Source organism: Loxodonta africana, chromosome 3, assembly GCF_030014295.1.
Source record: "Loxodonta africana isolate mLoxAfr1 chromosome 3, mLoxAfr1.hap2, whole genome shotgun sequence".
Classification (NCBI taxonomy): domain Eukaryota; kingdom Metazoa; phylum Chordata; class Mammalia; order Proboscidea; family Elephantidae; genus Loxodonta; species Loxodonta africana.
Genome location: NC_087344.1, coordinates 92894554 through 92910568, shown reverse-complemented (window position 1 = coordinate 92910568; position 16015 = coordinate 92894554). Strand labels below are relative to the sequence as shown.

At 47.6% G+C, this 16015-nt stretch overlaps 1 protein-coding gene across 1 annotated transcript in view; it reads right to left on the bottom strand.

The window, feature by feature from the left end:
* The window catches only part of MROH7 (maestro heat like repeat family member 7), a 61452-nt gene that overhangs the window by 25449 nt on the left and 19988 nt on the right, over positions 1 to 16015 (bottom strand). Inside the window, exons 9-13 of the mRNA XM_003411061.3 lie at positions 11792 to 11904; positions 11290 to 11466; positions 10656 to 10810; positions 7819 to 7957; positions 2521 to 2711 (exon numbers count right to left, since the gene is read on the bottom strand). Of these exons, the coding sequence (XP_003411109.2) occupies positions 2521 to 2711; positions 7819 to 7957; positions 10656 to 10810; positions 11290 to 11466; positions 11792 to 11904 (775 nt within the window). The remainder of the gene's footprint in view (positions 1 to 2520; positions 2712 to 7818; positions 7958 to 10655; positions 10811 to 11289; positions 11467 to 11791; positions 11905 to 16015) is intronic.

Below are 16015 nucleotides of genomic sequence, written 5' to 3'. Positions count from 1 at the left end.
CCTTTTGGAGTATAATATGCAATAGAAGCCCCAAAACAAAAGAATGATAAAACTCAACTATATAAAAACCTAAAATTTTTGAATGCCAAAAGACCATAAAATAGTTACAAGGTAAGTGACAAACTGGTATGCAAATGACAAAGAATTAATTTCCTTAATATACAAAGAGCTTTTACAAAGTAATAAGAAAATTTCCCAACAGTCCTATATAAAAATAGGCAAATGTCAAGAGCAGTTTACCAAAAAAGAAATACAAATGGCATTTAATCCTATTTAGAGATGTTCAATCTCACTCATAATAAGAGAAATGTAAACTAAAACTATAATGAAATAGTTTTTTGTTTTTTCAGCTCTCAGACTGGCAAAGATAAAAATATTTTGTAATAAATTGTGTTGATGAGGGTGTGGGAAAATAGACATTCTCATACATTGCTGGTGGCAGTGCCCTCCGTGGGGGAGCAGTTTGGCAAATGAGCACTTTAGGTCAAGAATTTTCTACCACATATTCTTGTTCCACTTTAATATTTAAATACAGAAATCCTTTGATGCACCAATTCGACCTTCAGGAATTCATCCTACATATGTAATCACACGTGTACATAAAGACATATGAACAACGAAATTCACTACAACATCGTAAATGCAAGGGCTAGAAACTCCCTAAATCAAGAAGAGCCCAGTTAAATAAATTACTATGTTGGAATTCTGTTCATAGGAATACTATGTGGCTATTAAAATAATGAGGGAACTTTTTATGTAATAATCTCCAAAATAGAGTATATGATAAGAGCAAAATTGCATAACAGTGCGTAAGGTATGCTACCACTGGTGTAAATATAGAGAATATAAATACATGTGCTTATATGTGTATAGACCACATCTTATGAATTGAATTATCTCTCTCAAAGAAAGATATGTTGAAGGCCTAACCCACAGTAGCTGTGAATGTGACCTTTTTGGAAATAGGGTCTTTGAAGATGTTATCAGCTAACATGAGGTCATGCTGAAGTAGGGGACAGTGGTGGTTCAGCGGTAGAATCCCAGCCTTGCGCATGGAAGGCCACCATCACCCGTCTGTCAGGGAAAGCTTGCAGGTTGCTACGGTGCTGATCAGCTTTCAGTGGAGCTTCCAGACTAAGATGGACTAGGAAGAAAGGCCTGGAGATCTAGTTCTAAAAATCAGCCAATGACACTCACAACGTGCGTTTCATTCCATTGTGCGTGAGGTTGCCTTGGGTTGGGGGCCAACTCGATGGCAGCTAACAACAACATACTGGAGTGGGTGGGTCCTAATCCAATCTGAATGGTATCCTTATAAAAGAAGGGACACAGAGAGACAGAGGGAAGAGGGCCATGTGAAGGTGGAGTTATGCTACAGCTGCAAGCTAAGGAACACTTGGAGCTACCAGAAGCTAGGAGAAACAGGGAAGGTTCTTCCCCTAGAGCTTTCGGAGATGGCCCTGAATTCAAAGTACTAACTTCCAGGACTGTGAGATAATAATCTTCTGTTCTTATAGGCCACCAGGTAGCATCTCTGGAAGGGGATGAAAAAAATATGTGTCTTAGTCATCTAGTGCTGCTATAACAGAAATACCACAAGTGAGTGGATTTAACAAACCGAAATTTATCTTCTCACAGTCTGGTAGGCTAGAAGTTCCAATTCAGGGCACCAGCTCCAGAGGAAAGCTTTCTCTCTCTCAGTTCTGGATGAAGGTCCGTATCAATTTTCCCCTGGTCTAGAAGCTTCACAGCACAGGGACACCGGGTCCAAAGGACACGCTCTGCTTCTGGCACTACTTCCTTGGTGATATGAGGTCCCCCTGTCTCTCTGCTTGCTTCTCTCTTTTATATTCCGAAAGAGATTGACTCAAGATACAACCTAATCTTGTAGATCCAGTCCTGCCTCATTAACATAATTGCCTCTAATCCTACCTCATTAACATCATAGAGGTAGGATTTACAACACATAGGAAAATCACATCAGATGACAAAATGGTGGACAATCACACAATGCTAGGAATCATGGCCTAGCCAAGTTGACACATATTTTGAGGACACAATTCAGTCCATAACAATATGGCTGTCTTTGGAGAGGATAACAGGGGTAGGATAAAAAGGGAGACTTGCTTTTTTGTCTTTTGAATGTTTTACCCATGTGCATATATTACCTATTATAATTAATAATTAAAAGTAAGACACTCAGTTCTTCGATATGAACCTAATACAAATAATATCTCTAGGGAGGGAGGAAAGGAAAATGAAATGGTGAGTGCCTTGGGAGAGGGACTATGGTCCTCTCCTGGGTCCAGTACTAAGTTCAGTGTCTGACACAGAGCAGGTGCTCAAAAACCATCGTTGAACGAATTATTGGCGCTACTAAAATTGTCTTTCTGTTTTCTCTTCTATTCTCAAAGCTAATTTCTGTTGATTGATCACTCTAAGGACTTCTGGAAGGGCCCTTGCTGGGTGGCTGTCCCCACTGCCAGGGACAGCAGATAAAGTGAGATGGGCAAAGCATACCGGACAGGTACGAAGGCAGGCAGCTGTGCATCCTTATTGGTGTCCTTGCGGGAGGACACACGGCCAGGCAGGTTGAGGCCGATGTGGTAGTGGACTTGAATGAGCAGGGCCAGGAGCAGCTGGGGGTAGATTCGCCTTACGCGACCCATGCAGCTGTTGACAGACAGGAGCTCACACAGGCCGCTGGCTGCCTGTGGGGGGCAGAGGGGAGGTTGCTGGGATATCCTGGCCCATCTTCCCAGCACTCCCGGCTGGGGCCAGGACTGCTTCTCGGGGAGGTTGAACCCAAATCTTTGCTTTTCTCTGGCCCAGCCTGGGAAAGTCTAGATCCTCCCGTAAGCCCCCTGGTCCTCTGGGTGGGTCCTACCCAAAACAGTAACAACAGCCGCCGCTTATCTTTGGTCCAGGAGTCCATGGGTAGTACAAATGGTTAATATGCATGGCTGCTAACTGAAAGGTTGGAGGTTCAAGTCTACCCAGAGGCACCTTGGAAGAAAGACCTGGTGATCTACTTTGGTAAAATAAGCCGCTGGAAACCCTATGGAGCACAGTTCTACTCTGACATACATGGGGTCATCATTTGTCTGAATCGACTTGACAGCAACCGGTAGCTGATAGCTTTGGTCCTGGGTTTGATCTCTACACAACCCTGGAAGAATCATGGCAGAGGGATCCCTTCCCACCTCCTGTGGGGCAGTCTTGATCCCATTTTGCAGGTGGGGAGATGGCTCAGAGGGACAAATGGACTGGCTCAAGGTCACCCAGCCCCTTGGGGGCACAGCTGGGATTTGCACTCAGGTTTTCAGATACTGGCCGTAGTATGCCCAGTCTCCTCTTCATTCACAACATAGACACACAGATGGTGGGAGCACCAGGCTGGTCTCTTTACCCTGGGCCATTAAACTAGATTGTCCCCCCCTACCCCCGCCCCTAAGTGATCAGCACCAAGGAAAACTAATGCTCGAGCAGGAGCCAGGGGAGGCACTCTGTCCTGGACTCCGTCCTGGACTCCATCACTGCAGGCCCTCTCCTGCCTGTTCCAGTCCATGGCTCCTTCTGTCAACCCTCCAAAGTCCCATGAACTTGGAGTCAGACTTTGGCTTTGCTGGGATTTGGCCCACAGTGCTCCCTGGGACCCACTTTGCACTCACCATCCAGTGTCTCCATCTGCCAGCCCAGCTCTGGCCCTGGCCTGGCCCATCCCTCACACTCAGCCCACCAAGGCCTCTCTCCCTGACAGAGAATAATGCGCTAGGGCAGAGGGCGTAGGCTGGGGTAACTAGACCCAGTGGCTCGTTCTGGCTCCACCATTCCCTGTCCCTTCTTTGAACCTCAGACTCATCTGTAAAGTGGGAGTACTGATCCTCCTCCAGCCAACCTCACAGGTTTGGTGGAGGGTAAATGAGATGGTGGTAGTGAGAATGCTATGCAGTCGGCCCTTGGTATCTGCAGAGAGTGATTCCCAGACCCTGGGATAGAAAGCTCAAGTCACTAATATAAAACGGCGTTGTACTTGCAATATAACCTACATACATCCTCCCCGTGTACTTTAAATCATCTCTAGATTACTTATAATACCCAAACAATGTAAATACTATGTAAATAGTTGTAAAGTGCTATCTAGATAGCACTTTACACTCCCTCTTAGCCTTTGAGAGATTGCTTAGACCCCTTAATTTCTTTTTAGGGGGCATTTTTTCACAGAAACAAAGTGTGCACACAACACAAGTAGAGAACTCATGAGACTGAGAGGAACAATGCTCAAACAACGAGGGCTGGAGAGAGACTGAGGATCCCTGAAATGGCAGGAGGCTAGGGCAGGGTATGCCTACACATTACTTCATTCACATGGGTTCACCGAAATGCCAAGTTTTGCTTTTGGAACTTTTTTTTTTTTGTCCAAATATTTTCGATTCACAGCTGATTGAAACCGTGGATGTGGAACCTGCAGTTACTGAGGGCCAACTTTATAAAGCAATGGTCAAGAGCTGTGCCACTAGGCCCCATGCAGCCAGCCCAAGGGAAAAGCATTTCATTGTGGAGCGGAAGAATCCCCATGTTCCCTTGGAAATAAGCAATATCATGTGGGCTGGATGAGAGCAATCCACGATAGTTGTTTGTACTTTGCTGCTTAGGAAGCCCTTTCATACACAATCTCACTCTTCTCAACAGTTAGGTAAGATAGACAAGACAGGAATTAGTTCCACCCATTTTACAGATCTAAATGGTAAGGCTGGAAAGGGGAAGTGATTGGTGAAGGTTATATAGTGTGGTCTTCCTTATTCATTGTCCAGCTTTGCATGCATATGAGCTGATTGAAAATACCATGAATAAGGAAGACCAAAGAAGGACTGATAACTTTGACTTATGGTGTTGGTGAAGAATACTGAATATGCCTTGAACTGCGAGAAAAATAAACCAATCTGTCCTGGAAGAAGGCGAGCCAGAATGCTCTTTAGAAGCAAGGATGGCGAGACTTTGTCTCACATACTTTGAACATGTTATTAGGAGAGACCAGTCCCTGGAGAACGACATCATGCTTGGTAAAGTGGAGGGTCAGCAAAAAAGAGGAAGACCCTAAAGGAGATGGACTGACACAGTGGCTGCAACAATGGGCTCAAACACAGCAACAATTGTGAGGATGAAGCAGGACCGGGCAGTGTTTCGTTCTGTTGTACATGGGGTCTCTTTGAGTCGGAACCTGCTCAACAGCACCTAACAAACATATAGTGAGGCAGTGGCAAAGCTAGGACAAGCCTCTTGGACTCAAAGCCCTTGCACTTTTCACAGTGATCCCAAAGCTGCTATTTCCAGAGTACAGTCTGTAATGTAGAGAAGCGTCTCTAGTCAGGTGCCAGAGGGCTCTGCTCTTGGCTCTGTCTTACACAAACTGTTTATCAATACCACAGATAAAAATTCTGTTCAGGGCGTCTCCACACCTACACTATGCTTGTTGAACAAGAAGCTTGAGTGAGTGACTGGTAAACACAGTAACACACAGTGATTGAAGGAGGAATGGATGATTGCCCAAATCAGGCAGAGAATGACACTGACACCCTAGTCATAGAACACAGTGGTAGGGGAGATACGGCAATGAAGCATGGGATTTGGGGGTAAGCAGTCTGGGCCAGAGTCCTCGCACCACCACTCACTAGTTAGGTGACCTTGACTGAGATGTGGAACATCTCTGAGCAGCAGTACCCTCCTCTGGAAATGGGATAAAGCACTCCCTCCTCTGTCCACTACATATTTATTTATTTGCTCAATCTCATGGATTGAATTGTGTCCCCCCAAAGTACACCTCACCTTGGTTAGGCTATGATTCCCAGTATCCTGTGCTTGTACTCCATTTTGTGATTGTAATTTTATGTCAAAGAGGATTAGGGTGGGATTGTAACACCCTTACCCAGGTCACATCCTGATTCGATGTAAAGGGAGTCTCCCTGGGATGTGGCCTGCACCACCTTTTATCTTAGAAGAGATAAAAGGAAAAGGAAGCAAGCAGAGAGTTGGGGACCCCGTACCACCAAGAAAGCAGTGTTAGGAGCAGAGTGCATCCTTCGGACCCAGAGTCCTTGCACGGAGAAGCACCTAGTCTGTTGGAAGATTAATGAGAAGGCCGACAGAGAGAGAAAGCCTTCCCCTGGAGCTGATGCCCTGAATTTGGACTTTTAGACTACTTTATTGTGAGGAAATACATTCCTCTTTGTTAAAGCCATTCACCTGTGGTATTTCTGTTACAGCAGCACTAGATAACTAAGATACTCCCCTTCATCAGAATATCTCGTTCTCTGCTGAATCCTCAGAACCTTTGAGTGTGCCTGGCACACAGTCGGTGCTCAATAAATATTTATTGAATAAATAAATCAGCCCAACAAAAATTTTTCAAGTGCCTACTATGTGCCAGGCGTATGCTAGGCATTGGGATATCATGGTGAACAAAACAGGCACAGATACTACCTCATCCATCTCACATAATTATCCAACAATTGCCCACACTTCCGTCAAATCACAACTGGGGTAAATTCCCCCAAGGTGAAGTATGTGTCATGGGAAAGTGTAACAGACATACTTGACCTGGTCAGAGAGATTGGGGAGGACCTTCCTGAGGAGGTGATATTTGAGCTGAGAACTGAGAGATGAGTATGAGTTGAGTAAGTGGAGAATCTTCTAGGCAGAGAGAACAGCACGTGCAAAGGGCCTGTGGCAGGAGGACATGTGGTAGGTATGAAGTCCTGAGAAAGACCAGGGAGGTGAGGCAGAACAAGCACAAGGATCATGGAGTGTGGCGAGCCTAGAGAGGGGTGCAGGGCCTTGCAGCACAGGCAGGACGAGTGTGTTACTCTCAAGGGCAACAGAAGCCATTGAGGAGGGTGAGAAGAACGGATGTATATTTCTCAAAGACTTTTTGGCTGTGGTACAGATTGGAAGGAGCCCCTGGGTAACATAAATGGTTAAGCGCTCTACTACCATAGAAAGGTTGCTGGCTCGAACCCACCCGGAGATGCCTCGGAAGAAAGACCTGGTGATCCACTTCCGAAAGGTCACAGCCTTGAAAATCCTATGGAGCCGTTCTGCTCTGCACACAGGGGGTCACCATGAGTCAGAGTCAACTCGACAGCAACAGGTACAGATTGGAGGGGCAAGAGTGGAGGCAGGGAGATGAGTGAGAAGCAGGGGTGTCATCCAGCAGGCTTGGACCAGGGTGGTGGCAATGGAGGCACAGAGAAACCCAACTCTCCAGTCCACTTGTAGCAGGCACCTGCTATCTGCCAGCTCTTCCTGCCTCTCCCACCTGACTGTCAGCCAGCACCCTGCAGTCAGAGCTGCCTCTTCCCTCTGTGCTCCCAGGGCTGCACTGAGCCTGGCAGCAAGGAGTAGTTAAGCATTTGTGCTGCCTAAATGAAGAAATGAGTTCTCATTTAATCTTCACAACCACCAAATAAGGCAGATACTATTTCCATTTATGGATGCAGAGACTCAGCCTCAGAGAGGTGAAATGACTTGCTCAGGTCACAAACTAGTAGCGTAGTAACGTCAGACTCAGACTCAGAGCTGTGGCTCCGGGGCTGTTTTGTTTCCACTGTCCCAGGCTGCTGCTGTCACTGTAAGTAGCACTACTGTTATTGTCCAGCAGATGACAACAGCCCAGAGACAGAGACTTGCCTAAGGCCACATAACCGGTTACTGGCGGCGTGGGAAACTCAAAGCCGAAGAAGCCCTTTGTGCTGAGCTCAGTAAAGGGAGGGAAGGAGAGGAGAAGGGCGGGAAGGGGCAGAGCTGGGGGCGGATCCTCACCGCTAGGGGCACGATGGAGGCCCGGCCCTTCTTAGTGACAGGCTTCTCCTTCAGGCTGGTCAGCAGTAGATCCAGGAGGTCTCGGACATCACAGCTGGGCTTGCGCAGTATTAGCTGCCTCCACATCTCTGCTCCATTGCTGAAAGGCCACAGGGAGGATGGTTAGTGGTGGCCAGGGCAGTGGGGCCCACCCTCCTTCAAATGATTTGGGGAGGGGAAAGAGAAGGTGCCATTGTAATGACATTCATGGGCATGCCAGGAAAGAATGGTCCAAAAAACACTCCCCAGGAAGCAGAGGTGCTAATAACTATTGAAAAAGCTGTTTCCTGGGTATCATACCAGGTGCTTACATAGAATTTATTTCCTTAGCAAATATTTATGATTTGCTATATGCAAGACACTAGGCCAAATCTCTGGGGATACAGACATGAACAAGACAGTCAAGACATTCAAGGTCATTGAAATCTCATGCCCCTCAAAGTGGGTGTTGTCATTCCCATTTTACAGATGCAGAATTGAGGTTCAGAGAGCTGAAGTCACTAGTCCAAGACTATACAGCTGATGAGCAGCAGAATCAAGACTAGATCAGGTCCAATGTCTCCATCCCCGGATGGCACATTTGGTTAAGTGCCCAACTACTAACTGAAAAGTTGGCAGTTTGAATCCACCCAGGTGCCCTGGAAGAAAGGCCTGGCAATCTGCTTCTGAAAGGTCACAGCCTTAAAAACCTTATAGAGTACAGTTCTACCCTGCACACATGAGGTTACTAGGAGTTGGAACTGACTAGATGGCAACTGTTCTTTTTTTTTTTAAGCTCTCTAAAGCCTGTGTTCTTTCCTCTATGCCAAGGAGCAAGAATCAAAGCAGCTGAACCCTCTGGGGCCTGGATCTTGCACTTGTCACACAATACCAGGGAGCAGTGTTGATGGGCCGGTGTGGTAAAGGGTTAACAAAAATCTTTTTCCCTTCTGCATGAGCATTTGAACCTTCCATTAACTTTCTAGCTCTGTTCCCCTGGAAACCTGATAAAGATAGTATGTCAACTATGTTGCTAGGCAACGTTGCTTATGGTAGAAATGACCCGACTGGTAAATTGCATCTGGGCTGGGAAGAAGTATATATTAACTATAAGAAACGGGTGGGGATACTACAGCATTGAGCTTCCCAGGGTGCTGTGACTCTTGTAACTGAGCTTGTCCCAGTGGGAACCCTGGAACCCAGCTCTATGGAGTTATTACAGGAGAGATTGTTTCCCGCGAGGCCTCAGCCACTTAAACCAGGGCAGCTCCTTCCCTCACACCCAGGGGCCTAACTACGGAAAATAGCCCCTAGGTCAATTAGTGTTAAATTGCTGAATGGTCTCTCACAGCTGGCAATGGAAACTGTGATGGCCAATAGAAACTGCTAATTGGCTCCCTGCCTCAAGCGGTGCCCAGAGCATGCAGGTGAAGCCCGGGGCACGCGCCCTACCTGCCCTCCTTAGCTAGGCCTCTGCTCACCCCTGAGCTTTCACCTGGCAGGCCCAAGAGATCAACTACTGGACTCAAGGCCAAAACTAGGGTGAGGCAAGTGAGGCATCCAGGGCCCAAGATTTAAGGAGGCGTTCACTCTTAGGTTCCTGCAAGTGCAGCCTCAGCACCTGAGTGTAGTTGCCTCCTTAACTTTTGCATCCTGAGTGCCTCATTTGCCTCACCCCAGTCTCAGCCCTGTCTGGACTGCTGTGTGAATGATTGTGGGGACATCTGCAAAGAGAAGCCCCTGACACTGCCCTGTTCTCTATCCTGAATGACTCCAGTGTCAAGTGTGGCCCAGGATAGTCTCGTGAGTCTGAATGTTTAGTTGGACCCAAAAGAAACCGCCCTGGTGGTCAGTGCAGCTGATAAGGGTGAAATCCTTCCAGGTGGGAGGATGGGGCTATGCCAGGCTGGCCCTCGCCATCCTGATTACTCTCAGTCTCTATGAATGATAGCAATGCTCTTTACTGGAAACACACCCCATTTGCCCAGCTCTGCACAATTCTTTCACATTTGTTCTCAAACAACTTTGCAATCGAGTGCTAACTTAAAGGTTGGCAGTTTGAACCCACCCAGCAGCACTGCAGAAGAAAAGCCCTGGTAATCTGCTTCCATTAATATTACAGCCAAGAAAACCCTATGGAGCAGTCCTACTCTGACACACATGGGATCACCATGTGTTGGAATCGATTGCAATTAATAACAATACCACACAACGCCTTGTTTTATTCATTCACAGAACACATGGGCATGTTTCCTGCGCTGAGAGGCTGAGGCCAGCCATGCTGGTCTCTGGTGCCCACGAGCTCACTGTCTGGCCCTGTTCCCCTCTGTCCATCAGAATGTGAGTGTGGCACGTCCTCCAGCATAGGCCAGGCCCCAGCAGGCACTCAGGACCACTGGCTGCATTACTTGTCACAACTACCCCTCCAGTGTAGATGCAGGGATATTTCTTCCTCTCGACTATGGGGGAACACTGAAGCCCAGAAAGGGCAAGCAGTTGCCCAAAGTCACACAGCAGCTGAAGGTAGAGTCAGGGCAACACTCAGGCCTCCTTTCCCTGGTATCACTAAAAGAGCTCTGGGCTTGGAGTCAGTCAGACCTGAGTTTAGGTCCTGGCTTTGTTGCTTGCTCACTGGTACCTAGGGCAAGAAACTACCTGCTGAGCCTCAGTTTCCTCATCTGTAGAATGGGACTGTTGTGAGAATTGGAGAATGTACTAAATGCCCAGCATGGTGCTTGACACCCAGCAGTGCTCATGAAGAAGGGCCATCTGGGAGGGCAGGGGAGCAGAAGGGGGGGTTCCCAGCCCCCACTTGGTACCTGTCCAGTGGGAGGGGGCACATGAGCAGGGCCACAACCACCTCAGTCATGAAGGAGCTGGCCAGAAGGGAGACAGGCAGCAGGGCCACCTCGCGGGCCCGTGGCTCCTGGATGTGGCTCAGCTGCACGTAGATGGCCTGCATGATTTCCGGGATCTGGGGCACAGCCAGGCAGCCATGAACAGGTGGGAGGCAGGCAGACAGAGAAGCCAAAGGAGGCATGGGGGAAGGGCGTAGGGGGATGGGAGGAGGAAGGAAGGGATGTGACAGGAGTGACAGGAGAGAGGGTGACAGGAGGCAGGGAGGAGAAAGCAAGGAGAGAAATGGGGGGACAGACAGCCAGCGCCTGCTCTTCCCTGGGATGAGTCAGTTGGTATCAGCTGCCTCCTCCCCCTCCCAACTCAGTTTGCTTTCTCTTGGGGGTGGGGAGAAAGCTGCAGGTTGGGGGCTCCCAGAACTCAGCTACCACCCCTCCACTCTACTCTGCCCCAGTGCTTGGTTAGGGTTTCAACATCACTCCCCACCCCTCCAACCTCATCCACAGACAAGCAGGCTGCTCAGAGTAACAAGCAGGCCCTGTAGGGACTCCCAGACCCCCAGTGACAGCCCAGTCCCCTGCCCGCAGCGGGCCTTACCACCTCCAGCGCCCTGTGCCGGTACCACTCCAGCACCGAGCTGAGCGTGACTTCCGAAGCCAGCTGCATCATCTCCCCCGAGTCCTTCCCAAGAGCCTCTGAGCCACTCTTCAACCCTTCCAGGGCTGCCAGCAGCAGGTCCTTTACCTGTTGGGGTCCCAGGAAGTCCCCAAATTCCTGAAACAAAGATGGAGAGATGCTGACATACCTGGCACAATATACAGATGTACAAACACAGCCACAGAGGGGCCCACGCATACAGGGTTGGTAGGGGAGGAGGGGCTACAGTAGAAGAGGTGACATGGTCCCTGCCCCCAGGACTGGGTAGCACCCATCAAGGAGAACAAAGTCATGACCCAGGAGTCGTGGCAAAGGGCAGAGGAGGAGGAGGTGCTCAGGAGGGGCTAACGAGATGGGGAAGGCTTCCTGCAGAGGGGGCCAGCTGAGGGAGGGGGAGGGTAAGGCACTTGGGGTGGAAGGCTGACAGGCAGCAGGCAGTCACCGCGATCACACGCAGGATGTTCTGGCACGGGCTGACGGGGTTATAGGGCCCCAGGAAGCGCTTGTTGCTCTCGTAGAGGTCCATCTTGTTGGTCTGCTCCTTGTCTCTGGCTCCTGCAAGGAGAGAACATCTCCGTGAGGCCTGGCCACCCTAATTGTTTAAACCAGAAGTGTACAGATCTTAAGTAACCCCCGTGATAAATTTGCACGCAGTGAACATACTGTGTAGCCAGCAAATTTGGAGCATGACAGGCACCCCAGAAGCCCCTTTTGTGCCCCCCGCTTCCAATCATTATCCCCTCCCCGCCCAGGGTAACTGCTCTTCCAACTTCTGCATCCCTAGATTAGTTCTGCTTGCTTTTGAACTTTGTTTAAACGGACTCAGACAATATGTTGTCCTTTGCGGCTGGTTCCTTTTACTCAAGATTACGTGGGTGAGATTCATCTATACTGTCGCAGGTAGCATTAGTTCATTCATTCTCAGTGCTGTCTAAATTCCCATGGTGTAAATATAAAACCCAAACCAAACCCAGTGCTGTCGAGTCGATTCCGACTCATAGCGACCCTATAGGACAGAGTAGAACTGCCCCATAGAGTCTCCAAGGAGCGCCTGGCTGATTGGAACTGCCGACCCTGCGGTTAGCAGCTGTAGCACTTGGGCACTACGCCGCCAGAGTTTCCGTGGTGTAAATATATCACCACTTATTTATCTATTCTACTTGTGATGGGGAAACCCTGGCGGCGTAGTGGTTAAGTGCTATGGCTGCTAACCAAAGGGTCGGCAGTTGGAATCCGCCAGGCACTCCTTGGAAACTCTATGGAGCAGTTCTACTCTGTCCTATAGGGTCACTATGAGTCGGAATCCACTCGACAGCACTGGGTTTGGTTTGGGTTTTGGACTTGTGATGGACATTTGGGCTGTTTCTAGCTATTATGCATAGAACTACCATGAACATTCTAGTACATGTCTTTTGGTGAAAATATGTACACATTTTTTGGGGGGGTATATACCTAGGAGTGGAATTTCTGGACGGTGGGGTAGGCATATGTTCAGCTTCAGGAGATACTACTGAACAATTTCCACAGCGGGGAATTAGCCAACTAGCTCCTACTGGTGGTGTACGGGAAACCCCGGTGGTGTAGTGGTTAAGTGCTACAGCTGCTAACCAAATGATTGGCGGTTTGAATCCACCAGGTGCTGCTTGGAAACCCTGTGGAGCAGTTCTACTCTGTCCTGTAGGGTTGCTATGAGTTGGAATTGAGTTGGAATTGACTCCACAGCAATGGATTTAGGTTTTTCTTTTTTTTTATCCGTGTATAAGAGTTCTGGCTGCTCCACATCTTGCCAGCACATGGTATTGCCAGTCTGTTTTTTTTTATTGTGCTTTAAGCGAAAGTTTACAAATTGAGTCAGTATCTCATACAAAAATTTATATGCACCTTGCTATATACTCTTAACTGCTCTCCCTCTAATAAGACCGTCTGCTCCTTCCCTCCACTCTCTCTTTTCGTGTCCATTTAGCCAGCTTCTAACCTCCTCTGCCCTCTCATCTCCCCTCCGGATAGGAGCTGCCCACATAGTCTCAAGTGTCTACTTGATCCAAGAAGCTCACTCCTCACCAGCATCATTTTCTATCCCATTGTCCAGTTCAATCTAATCCCTGTCTGAAGAGTTGGCTTTGGGAATGGTTCCTGTCCTGGGCCAATAGAAGGTCTGGGGGCCACGACCACCAGGGTCCTTCTAGTCTCAGTCGGACCATTAAGTCTGGTCTTTTTACAAGGATTTGGGGTCTGCATTCCACTGCTCTCCTGCTCCCTCAGGGGTTCTCTGTTGTGTTCCCTATCAGGGCAGTCATCGGTTGTAGCCAGGCACCATCTAGTTCTTCTGGTCTCAGGATGCTGTAGTCTCCGGTTTATGTGCCCCTTTCTGTCTCTTGGACTCATAATTACCTTGTGTCCTTCGTGTTCTTCATTCTCCTTTGCTCCAGGTGGGTTGAGACCAATTGATGCACCTTAGATGGCTGCTTGCTAGCGCTTAAGACCCCAGACGCCACTCTCCAAAGTGGGATGCAGAATGTTTCCTTAATAGATTTTATTACGCCACTTGACTTAGATGTCCCCTGAAACCATGATCCCCAAACCCCTACCCCTGCTACGCTGGCCTTCGAAGCATTCAGTTCATTCAGGAAACTTCTTTGCTTTTGGTTTAGTCCAGCTGTGCTGGCCTCTCCTGTATTGTGTGTTGTCTTTCCCTTCACCTAAAGTAGTTCTCATCTACTACCTAATTAGTGAGTACCCCTCTCCCTCCCTCCCTCCCTCCCTTCTCTCATAACCGTCAAAGAATTTTTCTTCTCTGTTTAAACTGTTTTTCCAGTTCTTGTAATAATGGTCTTATACAATATTTGTCCTTTTGCAACTGACTAATTTCACTTAGCATAATGCCTTCCAGACTCCTCCATGTTATGAAATGTTTCACAGATTCCTCACTGTTCTTTATGGATGTATAGTATTCCATCGCGTGAATATACCATAATTTATATATTCATTCATCCCGTTGATGGGCACCTTGGTTGCTTCCATTTTTTGCTATTGAAAACAGTGGTGCAATGAACATGGGTGTGCACATATGTGTTTGTATAAAGGCTCTTATTTCTCTAGGATATATTCCAAGGAGTGGGATTGCTGGATCCTTTTTTTTTTTATGGTAGTTCTATTTCTAGCTTTTTACCCAGCAAAAAAAAGGAAGCGCCAAATCGATTTCCACAGTGGTTGTGTGATTTTATATTCCCATCAGCAGTGTATAAGTATTCCAGTCTCTCCACAACCTCTCCAACAGTTATTATTTTGTGTTTTTTGGATTAATGCCAGCCTTGTTGGAGTGAGATGGAATCTCATCGTAGCTTTGATTTGCATTTCTCTAATGGCTAATGATCCCAAGCACTTCCTCATGTATCTGTTAGCTGCCTGAATGTCTTCTTTAGTGAAGTCCCTGTTCATATCCTTTGCCCATTTTTTTTAATTGGGTTATTTGTCTTTTTGTAGCCGAGTTTTTGCAGTACCATGTAGATTTTAGAGATCAGGTGCTGATTGGAAATGCCATAGCTAAAAACTTTTTCCCGGTCTGTAGGTAATCTTTTTACTCTTTTGGTGAAGTCTTTGGATGAGCATAGGTGTTTGATTTTTAGGAGTTCCCAGTTATCTAGTTTCTCTTCTGCATTGTTAGTAATGTTTTATATACTGTTTATGCCATGTGTTAGGGCTCCTAATGTTGTCCCTATTTTCATCTGTTTCATTTTTTACATTCTGTGGCTGGGGATGATGGTGGTGCCCCTTTTAAATTGTAACCCTTCTACCCCAGGCACTCCCAATTCCCTTTTCTGCCTTTTTTTTTTTTAAAGCACTTTCACCATGTGACTTGCAATATGTATTATTTATTTTGTTCATTGTTTGTCTTGGGGCAACAAGAACACATGCTTAATGAAGGTGGATAGTTGAATTCATCTCTTCACTGCTATGTCTGCACTACCTAGCATAGTACCTGCCACATGTTGTTGTCAGTGGCTGTGAAGTCGATTCCGACTCATGGGGACCCCACGTATGCAGAGTAGAACTGCTCCATAAGGTTTTCAAGGTTGTGACCTTTGGAAGCAGATCTCCAGGCCTGTCTTCCAAGGCAACTCTGGGTGGGTTTGAACTGCCAACCTTTTGGCTAGTAGCTGAATACTTAACCATTTGTGCCACCCAGGGACTCAGGGGCTCCATATTTTCTGTGGAAAGAAATGCATTTCAGGTCCATTTCCTGAGCCCTTACCAGGGCCTGGCCTGGGTCTTGCCTGCATTCCCTCAAGGTATGCAAAACACCAAAACCAAACCAAACTCCTTGCTGTGGAGTCAGCTTCGACTCCTAGTGCCCCATAGGGTTTCCAAGGAGCAGCTAGTGGATTCAAACTGCTGACCTTTTGCTTAGCAGCCAAGCACTTAAGCACTGTGCCATAAGAAAGGGCCATCAAGGCAGAGTGATCCTAAGGACCAAGTGCGGGGGTTGTTTGTAAAGGGAAAGAGCTTGAGGTCTGTAATCTGGCAGACCCGGGTTGGAATACAGATTTGCTTCTTGTAGTCAGGGTGTCTGGACAAGCCACTTTACTCCTTGAGACTTTGCCAATGTGGGTTTGACCTAGGGAGAAATACAAAATAAAATACAGGCTGCCCAGTTACATTTGAATTC